We start from the raw sequence: 19,029 nt of genomic DNA on the forward strand, positions 1-19,029 counted from the left end.
TTCATAAAACTGAGGCCTGTGCCCACATCATTAAATCACAACGCTTTCACCCCTAGAAGTTATTCGTTGTTTTTATCTTGCACAAAATCTGAGGAGTGGTGTATCCCTCAGAGGTAGAGGAAAGTCATTAATAGCTATTCCATAGACATGACCTGTGCAGCGTATGATTATTACAAAGAATGAACAGGCAGGCAGTCACGCATTGGATTAAGGAACAATGATTCGTAAATGCAAAACCCAGTCTCACATGTTGCTTTTATATAGGACCTGGTAAGAGCCTGCCTGAACCAGAAGTGGAAATCATGCCTTTTAATTTTATTCCCATATTTCTGAAATAACAGGCTGCTTCTGGTGCACACTGGCACTTCCCTGACTCGGGGAGGAAAAGGTGGATGGTAAAGAAGCCATAAATAGTATGTGCTGGTGCTCCCTTTTCTACTATGTTGACTGTGATTCAGCTCCCTGCGATTAACAGGAACAAGAGAAAGACAAATAAAATTATCCCAGCTGTTTGTGGCCGACAGACCTGGCCTCCCAGCTGAGAGCTCTTTGTACTGCTGAGAGCGTCACCAAGCAACCAGCCCTTGCAGCTGCCAGACTACAAAAAAGAAGTGAAAGCATGACTTATGGAAAGGAAGCGCATGTGAAGGGGATAAAGGTTGGAACTCAATCAATCTCCGCTTTGTCTCCTGCCTAACTATGGCACCAGATACAAGAAGAGATCACCCTCAATGGATCTCACCCGCTGAGGGGGCAGAACCCGGACACTTATTTTGTTTTGGAAGCCAGACCCTTGGAGTACTAAACCCAGGTATCTTCTACACAGTATCGGGATGCAATGACAAGAAGAGGGATTGAGTCTGTTATGATGCTATTGAGATTTAGTAGTTTTCATCAATCTTAGGCTGGTGGTCCAAAAAGCAGCAGAAGGTGGTCCGTAACACAGCTGCCAGAATGACTGTCTTGTCCCAGTTGTAAGTCAAATCCACATATAAGTCAAGTGGAGGTGAAAAAAGATTGTCTGATAATTGAAACAGTATGGCAAGGAAAGCAAAGCAAACAGGCAAATCCCCATACACACAAGCAGGGAATGAATAAAATGGGAAGGGAAAAAATGGAGAGATAAATGAGCATTCAAACTGTGCTCTATGTTTTACTGGTTGGTATAGCAATGCTAGCTGTTAGAGAACTGTCAGAAATGGGTAATAGGCATTCTTCCTACAGAATCTAGGCAGTCCTTGGAAAAAGAAGGGTTGAGAAACCCTGACCAATATCATCCCTGGCCTGTATCACCCCTCCAGGTCTTGGCAGTACGAGTAAGTCTTACAAGTGAGTCATCTTCTGTTTTACCAAAAAACAGCTAAGACAAAGATGCATGAAAACTTTTCAAACTTAAAGACAAATTGACAAACTCATTTCAGCCTTCTTATGAGTTTAAGTGTGTCAAGGCACACCTGACTGAAAACACCAAATTAATTGCCTTAACCTAGGTCATACACTGCAGCTGAATCTAGGTTTGATGCCAGGAGCCCCGAGACCTGCTCTTGCTGCTTGAATACCCGAAGCACACTGCCTCTCATCTGCGACATAAGATCTTTCCTGCAGCAACTACCTCCTCCTGTTCTTGAGAGAAAGAAAGTCTTTGCTGAGCTATGCTTAGAAGAAAAAAACAAGTTGGTTTTCACCGGCATTAAACATTACGAGATCTGTAAATTAGTGCTTAGCGTATCCACTTGCGGCCCAACTTGATTTTTCCTTGTTTACTGTCCATTTTACACTAAATTGAAGACTTCACACATGCAACTGGAAACAACCCAAACAATGAATGTCAGGATCAGATGGCATTTTTTCCAGCATCTGTTTTCTGGAAGAAAAAACATTCTGCAGAAACAGTGTAATATGGAGCAGTTCTGCGCTGTTTGGCACTAAATCACTACCTGCTGCCAACAGCAGTGCAAAAACTTCATGAAGAAGCTCATGGTATGAATAAAAGTTCAAGGAAAAGTAGACATTTCAAAAGCTGTTCTCCATTTTAAAACTGCAAGAAATGCCAAGATTGTAAAGAACTCTGTTGCTTTACGATGCTAAAAATAACATTCACCACCAACTCTACGAGACTCTGAGACAAAATTCAGCCAGCCTTATGGCTTTCATTTTGACTGCGGAACGTACACATCACTTTACAACCCTCTGTGACTAGAGTTGTCTAAAATGAAGGAAATCCCCAGTACCATTTACTCTCAAAGTATTAAAATTCACTAGAAGCAAAAAGATGCCTCAATTTTCAGCTGGTATTAGGAAATGTAAGTTCTTGTTTCTAATCCATTATGAAGGGCTTTCAAGTAGGCAAGAATAACATTCTTAACTCCTAATGTTGGCTATCTAACTCCACTCTTTGATATGCTTAATTTACATGTAATCCTGCAGCCTGCCAGCAGTTGATAAGGTTCCTGATATGTGCACATGTGAGAAAGAGAAGTTTAGTCCTCTTACTGCCTTTCTGGAGAGCTGAGCCCCATGATGGAAGGCTGCTCAGTTTTAAGGTTTCAAACAGATTTTTGATTCTCTGCATTTGTCCCCAAATAACTTATCTGCTAGGTTTAAAATTCTTGACAAAGTTGAAATGGCTCTTGTAAATGCTAGGTGATATGCAAAAAGGGTGAAGAGCGTAATTTTTCTCTCCACTCCAATGATACTATTTTGCAGATGTAAAGACAGTGCAAAAGTCAGACATATCAAAGAAGTGGTTGACAGACATTACAAATCCTGAGTTAATGGCTATACAACACACCTGACTGAAGAATGGACAAGTACACACACGTTAAGAGCAAGACTTTTACAAGCACTATATTTTGCGCCTCTAACGTAAAGAGTAGGATCACTCTATGCCGTTTTGACAAACCCATTTCAGATCTTCCCCATGCAGTGGGATGACATGTGTCACCTGTCTATAGAAAGTTAGGGTATTCTCCCTCTGTAGAGCTACACCTATAGCTTCTCTCAACATCTCTGCATAACTAGACACCTTGGACCTCCAAAGGAAGTTAACTTACTGGGTGCCAGGTCATCCCAATACCCCAGCCACAGGCAAACTCCCAGTTTCATACTTGCAGGCACAAAACCATACCAAGACTTACCAGCCATGGAGAGCCACGTAAGCCTGGGTGATTTAGCACTAAACACTCCATAGCATACACACTCTGACCATTTCTAACCTACTTTGTGTTTCACCGAAGTCCCAGTTATAACATACTGCATTAACAAGCACGGCATGAGCTACCCCACCCCTTCTAGCTGCTTCAAGAGAAAATGGGAGAGTTGCAGAGGGCTGCAGTGCAGCACAGTCACTAGAGAAACTTATTTGCTTCCATATTCCGAGTCACATTTGTGAATGTGGAGAGGTGAAGTGGAAGAGTAAATGGAATACAGCAATATTTTAAAAAGCTGTTCCTTTCTGTCTGAAATTTGAATGCATACCATATGCTTTAGCACATTGTTTTGATTCCATGCTAAGATATTCTTTACTGGCCTGCCTCATCAAGACCAATCCTCTCTGCAGAACAGTTATTTTTAAATTAAAAGATAAGTATAAGAGTAATTTCTACCAGTGTGTGCTGCTTTGCACTTATGATCGTCCATTACACTTCCTATTCATCTCAGTAAGTCTCTCACTTGTCTCCCAACTTTATTACAATAATTCTTTCATCGTCTTCACCAAGTACTTCCACCTCCAGATCACTCAAGACAGTAAACGCTGCTTGCATCTTGATACTTAATTTTTACTCTGATAAAAAGTTATTTCTACCCTGGTTTCTTCTTCTAAACCTGTTTCCCACCTGTGATAGTATTTTCCCTTCTTATCACTATTTCAGGTTCTTTAACCTGTTCTTGAAGAAGCCTTTCCTCATGACTTTTTGAAGTCCAAATGTCCACTTGCTCTCCCCTAGCCATGATTTTTTTTGTTCTATTATTCTATACTAATAGATCATCAAAGTGAAAGGTTTTCTTGCAGGAGTTACGTTTATTCATACCTTGTTACGCCATGTTGTGTATTTCATGGTTTACCTTTCATTTCAGTTGATTTATCTAGCACAGAAGCTGGGTTTCCTAGGGTATTTTCACCATCAGACATACAGAGGAGAACAGGTACCCCCATTAGTCACCATTCCTGGCCTCTCCGTTTCTCTTTCAGCAATATTATGGGCATGAGGGAGTGAGGAAGGGCACGAGAGATTATGTCGAGAGCACAGGGGTACAGCAATAGCTTGAAGAAATGCTTCTTTCACAGAAGCATGCACACACCACAAGATGTTTTCCTAAACCAATTATTCTTTCCTGTTCAGAGAACCTGAATAAAAGACGGACATCTGTAGCCATAAGCTGTTCTCCCAGTAGCACAGTTAGCATGGCTAGATGTTTCATGCGGTGGCTTGAACTGGTCCACCACAAGCAGGGAGCGACGTCCACAGCAAGGCACTAGCTGTGGGCCCTGGCAGCCGCAGGGGACCGAGTACCAGATAAGCAGCACAGAGCAGATGGTGAGGGCAGGGGAGCGCGAGGAAGGAGCCTGGTGTCCTGCTCTCCCCTGCTGCCCTCCAGGCTCGCTGGCTGCATAATTATTCCTGTGGAGCCAATAAAGCTCGTTGTGTTCATTGTCGTCCAGATAACAGAGCTCAGACCTGGAGGACTGAAGGACTGACCTCTCACGCCAATTCTGACTGAAGTGAAATCCCCTGGAAAAATCCTTCTAATGAATGATGTGTATTATCTCATCTTCCCCATGTCTGGTTTTTGTCCATTTTGTTCATAACTAACTCCCCCATTTGGGGAAAAAAAAAAGAAAAAAGAATTAGTAAAAATCTGGCTATATCTTACACCACTCTAGTTGAAAAATCCTTGATCTGAAGTATTTTTCAAGACAAAAAATAAGAGAAAATCATCATGAGCCAATACATACTAATTTATTATTTATTTTAGATTATGTGGATAATTTAAAAACTGTTAATGACAATGAGATTCCCGTTTATCTCAAAGACCAATTTAAAAGTAAGCAAACATTTTCAAAATGCAGCTAAAGACTCCAGTAAAATGCCTTTGGTTTATTAGAGTAAGGGAAGAAAAAACAGTGACACGACTCAAGGATTTGACTGTCAGAGCACAACAGTCCCTGGGATCCTTTAACTAAAAGGAGAGTTTAGATTGCTTAGACAGCAAGTTAAGTTGCAGAGTTGTGTTCTGCAACACTTGGTAAAATGTATTTATACAGATAGATACACATGCATATACTCACACACACCCTGCTTGCTGTTGACCAGGAAACTAGAAATATGTCTATTAATTCAGAAAGGACTGGCTGTATGTTCACAGGGGAGAGGGTGTGTCTTATGGCTTGGAGCAGTGAATGCTCTGGTTATTAGCCTTGCTTATTTTTCCCTATTCAGTTTGAATTCAGAGCTAAGCAAATCTCCAGGAGCAGGCCTGGAATTCCAGCTCCGTATGCTAATCGATTTGCCGCAGCCTGAGAAGCCCTGAACACAAGCTGGAATAGCTTTCATGGCTTGTCTTTGCACTTCCCCACATATGCAGGCTGACCTTAGCCAATTCTGAAAATCTGGATGGATTAGATCCAACTTTTTTTCTCCTCGACTCCTTTAGACATACTTTTATTACACACATTTCTGTGCCAATATATTTTTTCATCCCTGGCAGACCTGAGGGTGGATGGAAGCCGTTATCCTCTGCACATGAGCAAAGCTATCACTCGTTCCCTTACTGTCCTATGACATCCCATTCAAAAGACAGGATGAGGAGGCTATTTGACAACCTCTCACACTCAGTCTGGGCCCTTTGCAACATGGATTCATTTCCTTAGCACTTAAGCTCCATCAAGATGCACATAGTACATACAAAAAAGAATAATCACCGGTTCAGTTCCGTGTGCAGTTTCAGGGACAAGAAAGAAGGAAATACTGTTGTGCTGGATGATAGCTCTATCACACTATCTCTTACCAGCCTCTGTTATTAGGCTGCGTGCCTTTACCCACATCTAGTGCAGGCCCTTCCTAAAGAAAAGTGTAAGTATGAGCTGTGTCATAACTTCAGAGTCACAGAATCATCAAGGTTGGAAAAGACCTGTAAGATCATCAAGTCCAACCACCAACCCAACCCCACCATGCCCACTGAACCATGTCCTGCAGTGCCACATCTACATGTTCCTTGAACACCTCCAGTGACGGTGACTCCACCACCTCCCTGGGCAGCCTCTTCCAATGCTTCACCACTCTCTCAGGAAAGAAATTTTTCCTAATATCCAGCCTGAACCTCCCCTGGCGCAACTTGGGGCCATTTCCTCTCGTTCTATCGCTAGTTACATGGGAGAAGAGACCAACTCCCACCTCACCACAACCCCCTTTCAGGTAGTTGTAGAGAGCAACTTACCTGCTACTGAGTGAAAACGGCCTTTTGATCAAAGGCCAGTAAGAGCTGAGAAGGGAAGGGCAGAACTGGTTTCAGGCTGACATGAAGAGGTGGAACTTGCAACAAGATGTAGAATATGGCACAAACCGCCATCAGATTCTCAAGGTGTCTCGCGCTGGGTGAACTCAGGGCAGTATTCACATGCTCTGTGAGCTGCTGCAGGTGGGGAGATGTGAGCAAACGTACTATACATGATGCCACTCACAGCCTAAGAGTAAGGACCCTGGCGCACCAGAATAAGCAAGACATTTCCCCATTACAAACAGGGATAATACACATATTTGATTATTCTACATGATCAAAAGAAATAAGATGCTTAGAGTCCACGCATTGAGGGTAGACGCTTGCTCAGAATACATTCAGCGTAACTTGCTCCCTCTCAGAGCTGAAGGGACTCCCATTCACACCGGTGGGATTTCTACTTGAGCACCAAAAAGGAACCAGAAAATTAGTTTCATGTGATGATACAAACTAGCAATGGAAAAAACTACAAGGCTTTCTTGGCGGGTCTCAGCTCCTGAGCAGCCTAATTTCCCTTGCTCATTTTCAGCCCATTTATTCCTAGATAAACCCTCTGGCACCACAGTGAATAATCCTCATCTCTCCTGGGATTCAGAGTGAAAAGGGAACACATCACTCTGTATGACAGAAAGAACTGCCAAAATAAAGATGCTAGTGAGGATTGAATTTTTAGCATACGTCTCGTTTGGGGTGTGAATAGCACCAGGATTCAGTAATAGGGGCCGTGTACTTCTAGGTCATCTGTGACACAAGTAGCAGGTGTTCATGTGGATCTTGGTCAGTACATGTCTACTAGCAAGGCTTGTGTTTCTAGAAAATCAACAATTATAAGCAAGCAGCCCTGTAACTCTGGAACCTGCTTCTGGACTTGGAGCCTCACTGCCTTAAGTGGACAATGGATTCACCACAGCTTCAACCAGTACTTGCAGGTCAACAAAATGCCAATGAATACACAGCACCAAAGTCCTGCTGCATGGCATGCAGGAGCACGACACCTCCTCCAGAACCTGAGGCTGAGGCAAAGCCATGGCAAAACATCCGCCAAAATTTGCAAGCTGATGGTCTCCTCTGCTGTCTCCCCTTGCTCCACACATGCCTTGGGGAGCTGATCGGAGACCGCGCTGGTGGCAAGCAGGTCAGTCTCAATGCTCACAGGAGAACAGATTTGATCAAGGCTTTAGCTGCTGAGATGAGACTGCTTCTGCTTTAGTAAGTGCAGGAATTAGGATTCAAAGTGTTCCAGACAGGCCCCTTTTCACCCAGCTTCTGGGGCCCACAGACCTAAATAAACAGAAATTAATAAGCATATTTCTGAATAACATCTCAGAAAGTCTTCTAAATATTTTATTGTAAGTACTTAGATGCACATTCATGGAAGCTTGGCTTATTCATTCTAGCGAATGATAAAATCCTTAAGGGATACCTGCGGACTAATTGGTTTTGTCTGTGTTAGTGTCTAGTTGTTGCATGAATCAGGCAATGCTGAATTTCCAGCTTAGACTAAGAGCTCCCTAAAGATAGAAAACTAGGCTGTGTTGTCTGGCGGTTAAGTGGTTTGGGTTCAGAAGTTCTTCAGCCCATACATTATTACTACCCTTCCTTGCATGACACATGGCTGCTAGAGAGGAATAATCTCATGCAAACACCCTAAGTCAGAGTAGTCTGCAAAAGCAATGAGAAGGAGTGATGCTGGGAGTTAATCCTCACCCTGAGCAATCTATCAGGGGAGGAGGCTATGGGCAAAGACCCTGCCTGCACAATTCCTCTACCAGTGCTTGCGATCCAGACCTGTCCTCTTGGTATAAAAATGGGAGATTTATGCAAGGCCTGCCAAATCTCAGCAGTTAACAAGAAGCATTGAAAAAAAGATGCAAAACAGATACAGTTTTATTGTTACGGCTTTATGCAGCAGGGAGGGAAGATGGGTCTTGCCTCTCCCTGTTAGCACTGGCTGCTGCGGAGCCTTTTGCAGGAGACAGGGTACTAAGCACACTTGCACCCATCTCCTGTTCTTCCCTCCCATTTGCTTTGTGGCTAGATCCCAGCTTTACAGGAGTGCATGAAACTGCTTTGTTCTGGAGTTACTTCAATGCAGTTTTTCAATACCCAAAAGGGCAGTCAATTACAAAGTCTCAGAAGGACAAGGAGTTTCTGACATCCTGCCCTATTACATGTGTAATAATGCAAACCAATTTGCTTTCTTTGTAACCTTGAACCTCACGCCTCAGGGTGTAAGTTAACTATCTCCAGGGCTGTAGAGGGAATATTTTCCCTCTGATCTTTCAGCAATGCAGATGTTACTATGTATGTCATGGAGGTATTCACCTTCTTGAGCATCAATTACAAATTACAGCCATTGGAGGCATTTGTGTATTTTGGTACAAACCTTGTTCTATGTCACATTGATACAATTTCATTAATATGATTAATAGAGTTACACTATCCTGGCAGAGTTTGGTCTGCTGCTATCATTGACACCCGAGCAATGAAATTTTTAATAGTTTATTTCCAAATAACAGCTTAAAATCAGTGTACCAGGTCCAAAGTTTGGTTGGTTTCTGTAGTGCAACTTGTATGGATGCATCTAAGGTGGTTTTTTACTAGTACTGCAGTACTAGGAGCTGCTTTATCAACTACTTGCACGAGGAGAGGTTTAGACTAGATATTAGGAAAAATTTCTTTCCTGAGAGAGTGGTCAAGCATTGGAACAGGCTGCCCAGGGAAGTGGTGGAATCACCATTACTGGAGGTGTTCAAAAAAATGTGTAGATGTGGCACTGCAGGACATGGTTTAGTGGGCATGGGGGTGTTGGGTTGATCGTTGGACTTGATGATCTTAAAGGTCTTTTCCAATCGTAATGATTCTCTGCAATTGTGTGATACTTTGTTGGCTTTGATCCCAAAGTCCCAACCTTTAACCTCTTGTGAGGTTAGTCATCCTGCTTCTCCCTCTGCAGCTGCTGCCCTTCCTCAATGCAAGTCATCTAAAAGGAAAGGGCAAGTTCTCTGGACAGGACAGTGGGCTGGCCTCCTAGGCATTTGCATCAGCTTTGCAAACAGGAAGAGGAACTTCACTCATCACCTGCCACATGAAATCCTTATCAAAGCAAAGACTGCTAGAGGGGACCATTTTATTAAGACTAGAAATTCTTTAGGGAGCACAGTCACAAATGCCCTGACATAGGAAAAATGTATGTAATTTCATCTGATGAGACAGCTAACACTCAGATGGAACAGAAGCACTTTGTCTGGGCTAGGTAAAAGCCCATGAATAGCACATGTGTGTCTTCTCCCTGTGCTTGAAGATTTCAAAGTCCAGAAGAGATCATTGCATGCTCTTATGGCTAAAAACACATTGAGTTCCCTGCTTGTTGACCAGAATATCTTTATGTGGAACTGAAGTGTACGAGCTCTCCCTCCTCTCAACAGCACCTTATCCTGCTTATTTGGTGATGCTAATTGATGGGTCACAGAATGGGATATTTAGTTAATTGAGACATGGCAATATATCAGCTGGAGAAAAAGCAGAAGGAATTCCATACCACAGAAAACATCTTCATGCTAAAGTACAACTGAACATGCCTGATGAATTTCTGGTCACTCCAGAGTATCACCCACTCAGCCAATCACAAAAAGAAGGGACTGATTTTTGTTACTACATCTCTTCATATACTTACTGAACAACTCACAGACTTTGGAATACAAGACAGCAAGAAAAGAGAAGTTCCATCTGTACAGAAGACATTAGCTTTTAGAGGTCACTTCTTAAAAGCAGGAATGAATGCAGACAGACACCACTTGCAAAGCAAGGTGCAGAAAGCCGACGATAGGCACTGGGCTGTCAGTGATGAAATAGCCTCCTCTTTTCCAGAAAAACACCTACTTATTTACACCATCGTGAGAGAGAAGTTCAAGCACACACAGGACAGTAAATCTACACAACATTTGCAAAGTCTAGTTCAGATTACTGCATTCAAAATATCTGAATGCAACTTTATCCATAGTCTCAGATTTTGTTTTCTAATTTCGTTTCTTAATGACATGAGGCAGAAACTGTCTTCATGTGTTTATAAAGCAGCCAGTGCTCCCAGGAATCCAGACTTATTTGGGACGCTGGATATAACTAAGAGTTTATAAAAAGAGAAAGAATCTACTAAAACAACTGTTTTCCAACACGATCCACAGATCAGACCAAATTCAGTCCTGCATATGTATATATTAATTATATATTACACATCTCAACACAACAGCAGTTGTAGTCACGAAAGCAAGTGCTGAATTTGATCCACTGTAGTGTTTAATGCACTGAATATTCTTTGACCTATACCATTTCCCATATGACCATGAAAGTTCAAAAGTTAAATCTCTTTTGTGATTCTCTGTCACGACTCATTTTTGGTCAACAATTTGAAACCCCTTTTGAGTTCTGGGTGTTCATCAAGAGGTGATGATATGCTCCAAGGAGGGAAGGAGCTTGAGTACAGACAGACAAGGCATTAGAAATATGTGCAAGACCAAGTTAAATAAAGTACTTAAACACAAGATGCTAATTTAGCAGTTTCAAAAGGGCCATATTTCTACAGACAACTCAAGACATAAAAATAAACAAAATTTCCTTGAAAAACCTAACCTCACTGTTGTTTTGAGTGTTACATGTATTCAAACACACCCCATTCAGCTCTCAATTAACTGCTTTCTCACTCCAAATGCAGCAGGTCTGCCGTGCATAGAAATGTAATTATTTACACACCACTCTATCATTGCTGCTACTGTCTGTACTTCTAAAGCATCTTGATTACTCTACTGATGAGCACCATGGAAATGCCTGTAAATAAAATAATCATCTCCCTTCATTAAGTTACAGCTTATGGACTGAGGAAGGATGATTTTCCTTTGTACGTTCCTTTTGTAAATTTTATCATTTCACAACAGAGGGAGTAACGTGCCTCTGATGACACTCAAAGAGACAGACTGTCAGGATTCTTGTCAGTATTTCAGCTGAGCAGCTTGCATTTTTGCATGAATATTTTCTCCTGAAAATAAAGAACTATTTGTCAGAATTAGGCATTCAAGAATCTCTTTCTAATGTCAGAATCAGACATGCAAAAACCTCTAATATCCTGCCAGAAGGTCAGAATTTACGGAGCAGTATGTCATGGAAACCCTAACGACAAACACTGCACCCACAGCAGAAGCTTCTAGCACTAGCTTCAACACTAAGAACACACATAGGTGCACAATTTCAAATAAACTTTGATTAAAAAAACAAACATGGGAGGAAACATTCCAATAAAAACAAACCCTTGGTGAACCAGGTTTGCTCTTCAGGAAGCTTCAACAGTAATTGATGCCGCCAACAAATATCAAACATTCCATTATTGTCAAATCACAAAATTTCACTCTCTTTAATAACTGCAATACTCTGTGTACATTTGCATACAGTGAAACTCCCAGCGGTGTCTCTAACACACAGTGAAATATTGCGTTTCATAAAATGGTGAATTATAAAGCCAGCAAAACAAGTTAAATGTGATATCTTTACTCAGACTTTACTGAAATCACGTTTCTGCAATAAAAACTGATGGTGAAGTTGTCAGGTTGCCCCAGTCGAAACAGTGCTGAATTAAGGCACCAGTCACTCACAGTACAGCTGTTAGAGCCTGACATGAGGAAAACAAGGTTGCCTTGTATTTTTTGATCCATGAAGAGTCATGTATGGTGTGGTGTCTGCTATGGACAACAGTTTGCAGTAGTAATTGCTAAATTACATAGATCTTTGTGCCCCTTGCTCAGCTGTAGCCCCATGCAAGGCAGCCACTCCAACAACAGTCTACCCCACAGCAGCACTACTCTAGGCAATCTGGAACTTGACAGCAAGCAGCATTTCCCAAATCCCCACTTAGGAATTAACACGATTTCACAGGCTGGTCCAGTCAGCAGGCCACAAGCTCAGCTCCGTTTATGGGCTGATTTGGTCTTACTCTCCAGTCAGAGGTGGAGGGGGAAACACCACTTACTCCTGTAACTAGCTAAAAGGCGGAGAAGAAAACAGTTTGATGGAAGCTCATGGGGCATCCCTGTTTCCACACACCGTCCAAAGAAAGATCTCACCTCCAAAATGCTGGCTGTTCTCAAAGAACTGAGGCAATTTACAGGTTCAGATTAAGATCCTCATTTACAACTGTGAGAGCAGCAGGACTCTGTCTCACCATGAGTAGGTAGCTGCTTTCAGGCCAGATCCATCTATTAAACACTTTGTAAAGCTGCTGCGATTCAAAACACATGGTCCTATGCTCATGTATGATTTCCTCAGTGAGGATGGGTCACTTGACTCTCTCCTTCCCCCAGCCACTTCCAAGGTTTCCAGTACACCACTCCCTGTATCACTGCTTATTTACAGCATGCTACTGCATCTATAGACAGTCTGCCTGGAAAGTCACCCACTCACATATAAACTATACATCTTGTGAAGACAAAGTGCTGGGTTGAGACAAGTGGAAAGAAAAGCTTTGAGAGGTAGGTGACATTTTTGTATATCTGAAGCTAGAAGCAGCCACTAATTAATGTGCAGGATACAGAGGCTGGGACAAAGCAAGAATATCAGACAGGTTAGAGTGACGTGCTACTTTCGGCTCCCAGACACTGCACCTGGACTGTGCAGGACACTTTATGAGCCCATATTTGGGGTTGGAAGGATGAATGTTTTCATATGTAAAGTCTACATGTTAGCTGGATGCATTGCCTAGACTTGGCACGGTATTTCAAGAGCCAGTATTTGAATAATCTTCTCCAGAAATAGGAAGGAGAGTTAATTTAAAGCAACAGCGTCAATCCCTAGAATAGCCAGCGTCGAACCCCCACACAAGAGTTGTGCTGCCTCACTCCAGAATCTGGAGCAAGAAAAATAGTGACAAAAATAAGATCATCCCTCAGTTACAGAAGACACAGAACCGTTAAATCAAGCTCAGAATTGTCCCTGAAGAATCCAGCTCTTCCCAGTCCCCAAAGTTATCCTCCACATTCCTTTAAGGGTTTTCATAGATACAGTAATATGAAATGGCTTATTGCTACGTAGCTGCTAACAAGAGACAGATGTTTCCTTCAGTTCCAGGAAAATGTAGACATGAAGCACATTATGATGACCCACTAAATATTTTTGACCCAAATGCCTTTCTGCATCTTATCTCTTCGTACATTTAGTCAAGAAAATGCAACACAGTCCCATGCTTTTCCTGTTAATTACTGAGCTAGCTAGAAGAGCATGCTTGTATCAATTACTTTATCTTAGCAAGCCTTCATCTGAGGGCAAGGAAAGTCAAGCAACACATTTTCACTTAGTGAATCCAAAGCTCGAGAGTTCTTGCAATTACTTCAGAGCCAAATCAACTGGTGGCTGTGAGCCGAACTCCCCATGTTATTTATTTAGCTAGTCCGGAAGACAGGCACTGCACGCTGGCGTGCAGGACGGAGCATCTGTTTCACTCAGACGGTTGGCTACATTCTTTACTTGATATTAATATCAGTGAAAATTTAGTAACTTAACCACTGGCACGAGAAGTCTGACTTCTAAGAGAACAGATGGCAGTGATCATCTCAGGTTAATTTTAGGCTTCAAAAATTGTTCTGAGTCAGCAAAGCCTCAAGATAAGAGAAAGAAAAAGACATAACATCTGTAAAATCTCCTACCTGTTTCCCATCCAAGGTATACAGCTTTTTGACCACTCCCGTCTCCAATTTTATAGCTTCAGTGATATCAGTGAGAACTTGCTCAAACGAATGGGCAGTCTTCTTGTTCAAGAGCACACGGACCGCCTTCCGGGGCTTCACCCCACTGCGGATGATGGTTACCAGCTTGGGACGCACAAAATCTTTGTTCTCCTTTGCCTGGGCGCTGTTGCTGCTGGCCAGAGACTGAGGTGCTTTCTGGTTGGCAGATGTCTTCACATTGACAGACCAGTTGGGATTGACGTTCTTGGTGTATTCTACCTTCTTGAAGAAGTTGTCAGATGAGCAGACGTAACTCTCCCCTTTTGAAAGAAATGAACACCAGTCTAATTCTCCAGTTATTACAGTAAGGCTGATGAAAAACAGATGCTATACATTTCCCCCGTTAGTCATGTAAATCATTCATCATTGTTTTCATTAGCGCTTCCATGACAGCTTTTTATTAAAACATTGTCTTATTTTAATTTTATATTTATGCTTATTTAAAATATGACTAGTATTTCCCCAAAGTAAGCAAGTCATCCATAGCTTGCATCATCAAATACATACTACCACTCAGTCACATGAACCAGAGGTTAAAAAAGGTTGAGAGTTATAAAGGTATTTAGGCACCTGAAGATAAAACTAAGCTGCCTAAAAGCTCCTAAACACCAAATTCATTTAATCACCTAAATTATTTTGTAAATTTGCTGGCTTCTTCTTCATTTTTACAGATTTAACTACTACTTCAGTCTGTCATCCCCTGCAAGAGGATATCACCATTCATCCACAAAGTACCTTTTGTGTCATGCCCAAAAAATAATGAAAATCTGGTACTGAATAGTCTCTACCTAAAGCAGCTTTGATAAATCTAGCAGGCATAAGAAATATGCATCATTATAGCATCAGTGGTTTATTAGAGGACAGACCTAGTGACAGTTGAGATAAAACACTACACCAAATACCAGTGCTCGCTTTTATATGGCTGGTACCAACCAAAAATACATTAAACCCAAATTTAGACGTGGTAGAGAAGGGTTACTCAGTCTTGTTAGCAATTCACAAAAAAGCCTTTCGCTATCCCATCCAAAATACATTTCAAGCTTTGTCTGTAATTTACAGGATCCTGTCTACCTAAGGTTTTAAGAGCACCTTAAAGGATTTGTAGGATCTTCTTTTGCGCCGGCAAATCTGATGGATGCTAGAAGAGTTATTACTAGACTGAGACTGTAAAACAGTATCCCTTAAGAAATGTAGCTGACTAGTCTGAAATGACTCAGGCTGTTGAGCACTTGAGGGTGCACTGAAAAAACATCAGTCATTGCTAGAGGAAGCAGCTTTTGCCTCACCATTAGATAAAATTTTCATAGGAACTGAAGGCATAACATGGGTACCTGTAGAATCTTACGGAGTTTCTTTTGGTGTTTTATTGGGCTGATCTTACAGAATGAAGTTCTTCAAATGTTATGATAGGGTTGAAATTGAAATATAGATTTAACTATTTTGAATAAGAAATAAAGAAAAATCCTTCTTCATCCAAACAGACTGGCTGCATTTGCTTATCTGTTCCCTGCTGCGAACTCCAAGGCCTGGACATCTTTGAAGATCCTACCCAACATCTGAGTCTGACTTTCCATTACAGGATCTCTAGGACAGCATTTGACATCCAACTGGCAAAGGTATAAATATGGATTTGCAAACAGCCCACTGATTTCCACAGAATTTTAAGGTCCAGGCACGTAACGTATCCAGTATAGTGTTCATATAGTCATCCTTCTGCTGACCAAATTGCATTTTTGATGGAGACAATCCCTTCGTAGAACTTATGATGAGACCACTCACAGGTACACAAACAGAGGCAATGCTAGGAATAAGTGATTGGAATACGATTCTCAGTCCTGTCCCAGGCTTCCCTGTGGAAGCTCCTGACCTCACCTGCACCTCTGCTTCCCTGCCTGAAAAACAGAAGTAGCAATATCTGCCACGGAAGTGTTGCAAGGCTTGACTTTCATCTGTGTTTGTGTAATACTTTGGGACGGAAGATGCCACAATGAAAGAAAGTATATATTTGTGCTGTGTTCTGTAAACACGGGAGGTGTTGGAGCATATTTTCCATTAATAAGTTCCATGTTTTAAAGTAAGTGGAAGAGATTATTGGTCTGTTTGGTAGAGTACTATTACTCTTAGGTCCATCTGAATCGTCTGAAATTCTTCACAGCACATTGTAGCTGTCTAGTGTCTTTACAATAGGATACACTGAAGGAAATGATGTTACTTACGAAGGCAATACTCCTCTCCTAGGCTTTGTTTCCACAGATGTGGTATTTGGTAGTTGTGCATGTATATACACTGCCCTTTCAAATTATGCTCACAGTCACAAGTGGAAAATGTAGTCTGCCATTTCTCACTTTGTTTCATTTAACCCAAACCCTAGCAAATATTTTATTGAGTTCTAAAACTGGACAGAAATTTGCTTGGAGTGACACTTCAGAATAGCAGTTCAGAATAGCAGCTCTTCTCAGCATCATTTCTGCAGTTACAGCAGTATAGCTCCAGGGAAGAGGAGCTTTTCTTTCCTTCTTCCCTGACCTAAAGAGGTAACCTGAAGCTTTAACTTAAAGATCACTTCAACTGATGTCTTCCCAAACTCAGTTTATGACCCTCAAATAATAGCAAAATTATCATTCAAGTTCCTCAGTAAGGCTCGTCCCTTCTACCATTTGCTAGCCAGGAACATGTGCTATTCTACTTCCCATAGCTGAGTTCTACCCAAACCTTACCACGAGGTGGTAGCAGGATTGGGCAAGCATGGGCTGAAGACCTGCGAACTTTCCAGCTTTGAACATGCGTATTGTGGCCAGAAGATCACAAAAGAGAGAAATCTTATGGGGAATAGTGCTACCATAGAAAGAGGAGTGGTTTCTTGGTTTCTCTGCTACATCTGTCTATGCTGAGCCGATAATGAGAAGCCAAGGTGTACAACTGTGCCAGTCAAGTATAACTGATAGACACAGCATGGTTGAAGAAGACATGCACAGCATATCAGAAGGAAAGGGGAGGAAGTGGATATGAGATTTTGTCAAAAGCAAAAGAAACAACTCCAAGAAGTATATTGCTCCCCAGCCCTAAGCACAAAGATCTGTGCACAAATATTTTCAGGAACACGTCTTTAGACAGCATGAAGCTGTGTACATGTGCAGAGATCCAACTATAAGCCATGAGAAGGTATGATGAACAGCCATGTCATTACTTCCAAACAAAACCCTCAATGGGAGCCCCAAAGAGACATACTCATGCATTGGGGGAGAAAAGCTTTTGTAAGAGTGAGAAGCATCATCCTGACAGAATCCAATCTGCTGCTGAACACCACACTACATTCATGACACCAATGGTGCTAAGGACAGCATTTTCTTTAGTGCAGTGACAGGTCAGTACAAGATGCCTTTTCTGCACTGCGAAGCCAAAGCCCTGCAGGATGATGTGCAGTTGTCATCAAGCCAACGTGCTCCAGAGGTGTCACAATTTCTATCATGCCACCAAACCAGCCAAGGCATTTATTTATTCCTTCTGTCCTGCCCTTAGCAATAGATGGACTGACTGTAGACCTTTGACCTTAAGTCACGATCAGCATATTTGCCATTTGAAGCCATGGCTTGTATCACACTGAATTACTCTGGCTACAAGTGCATTACACATTACTGTGCTACCAATTTGATAGAAGCACATTCAGCTCCTAAAGAAGGGATGATCTCAGCAAAGATAAGGTTTGCCTTAGAGAAGGTTTCTTAGAGAAACTCTAAGCTCAAGATGAGTGCTAATCCTTCAACCCTCTTACAGCAGCTCCTTGTGACAATACTGAAAATGACAGGCTGCGCTTTCGGAAAAAGTTATCCTTTCTCAGCATGCACCAGCAAGTTTTCAAGCATAATGAACTGCAGGCAGAAGTCTTGCGAGAAAAATCGGGAAAGCTGGATTGAGGCCATTTTGAAAGTATTACTGCTAACAGTTATTCCAAAAACAGTCTCTGTAGGCTGCAGTCAATTATTTTGGTTGTTAGCTCTGCTGTCGCAAAGTTGAGATTGTGCTACTGTGCCCAGCTTTCATGTTTTATGGGATTTACTATGACTTCAAATAGGAATTAAGTAGACTTAACACCTTGCAGAGTTCATTACATATGGTGTTAAAGTAGGTCTTTAGCTTCAAATGCATGAACTTCCTGCTACTTTATGCATTAAAAGGATCTTTCTCTGCCTCAAGACCTACTCCACCATGGCAAAATGAACTCTGGAAAAGCTTCCTTCCTTTGGCTTTTCCACAGGGAGCTCTCCCATGAGAAAGAAGCACCTCTTGTTCTGCAGAAAAAGTGAAAGAAATGCATGATTACCAAATCACCTTCAAAACCACATGATGCCCATAAAGAATTGATGGGACCACACCAGCCCTAGTGTGACAGCCAAGCTGAGCAAATAAAACAGAACCACAAGGATAACTTTTGTTCTACAGGATGTAATTAGCCAAGCTGTCAGGACAACAGCCATAGAAAACAATGCCACAGGTTACCAAGACTTCAGTATTGGACTACATGAATTTTCCAGGCAAACTGGAACACACACGCATTGAGTGGAGATTTCAATATACTTCCTATAAACCCCTCAGTCCCAGCACACACCAGGCTCTGTACAGCGCCAGGGTGGAGCCCCTCCTATGATTACTTTGAACACTCCTGGACAAGATTTTGGAAAAGATTCCCCAGGGCATGACAGGATACAAAAAGCTTGGAAACACTTTCTGGAATATCTCACACAGCCCAAGAACATTCGCAATGAAA

The 19,029-nt window shown here is 41.9% G+C and overlaps 1 protein-coding gene across 2 annotated transcripts in view; it reads right to left on the reverse strand.

The window, feature by feature from the left end:
• Nucleotides 1-19,029, reverse strand: part of DCX (doublecortin) — a 73,676-nt gene that overhangs the window by 49,010 nt on the left and 5,637 nt on the right. For both annotated transcript variants that reach the window (XM_059824446.1, XM_059824445.1), the window contains exon 2: nucleotides 14,184-14,524. In XM_059824446.1, coding sequence (XP_059680429.1) covers nucleotides 14,184-14,524 — 341 coding nt within the window. The remainder of the gene's footprint in view (nucleotides 1-14,183; nucleotides 14,525-19,029) is intronic.

This window comes from Gavia stellata, chromosome 14 (genome assembly GCF_030936135.1).
Source record: "Gavia stellata isolate bGavSte3 chromosome 14, bGavSte3.hap2, whole genome shotgun sequence".
Classification (NCBI taxonomy): Eukaryota; Metazoa; Chordata; class Aves; order Gaviiformes; family Gaviidae; genus Gavia; species Gavia stellata.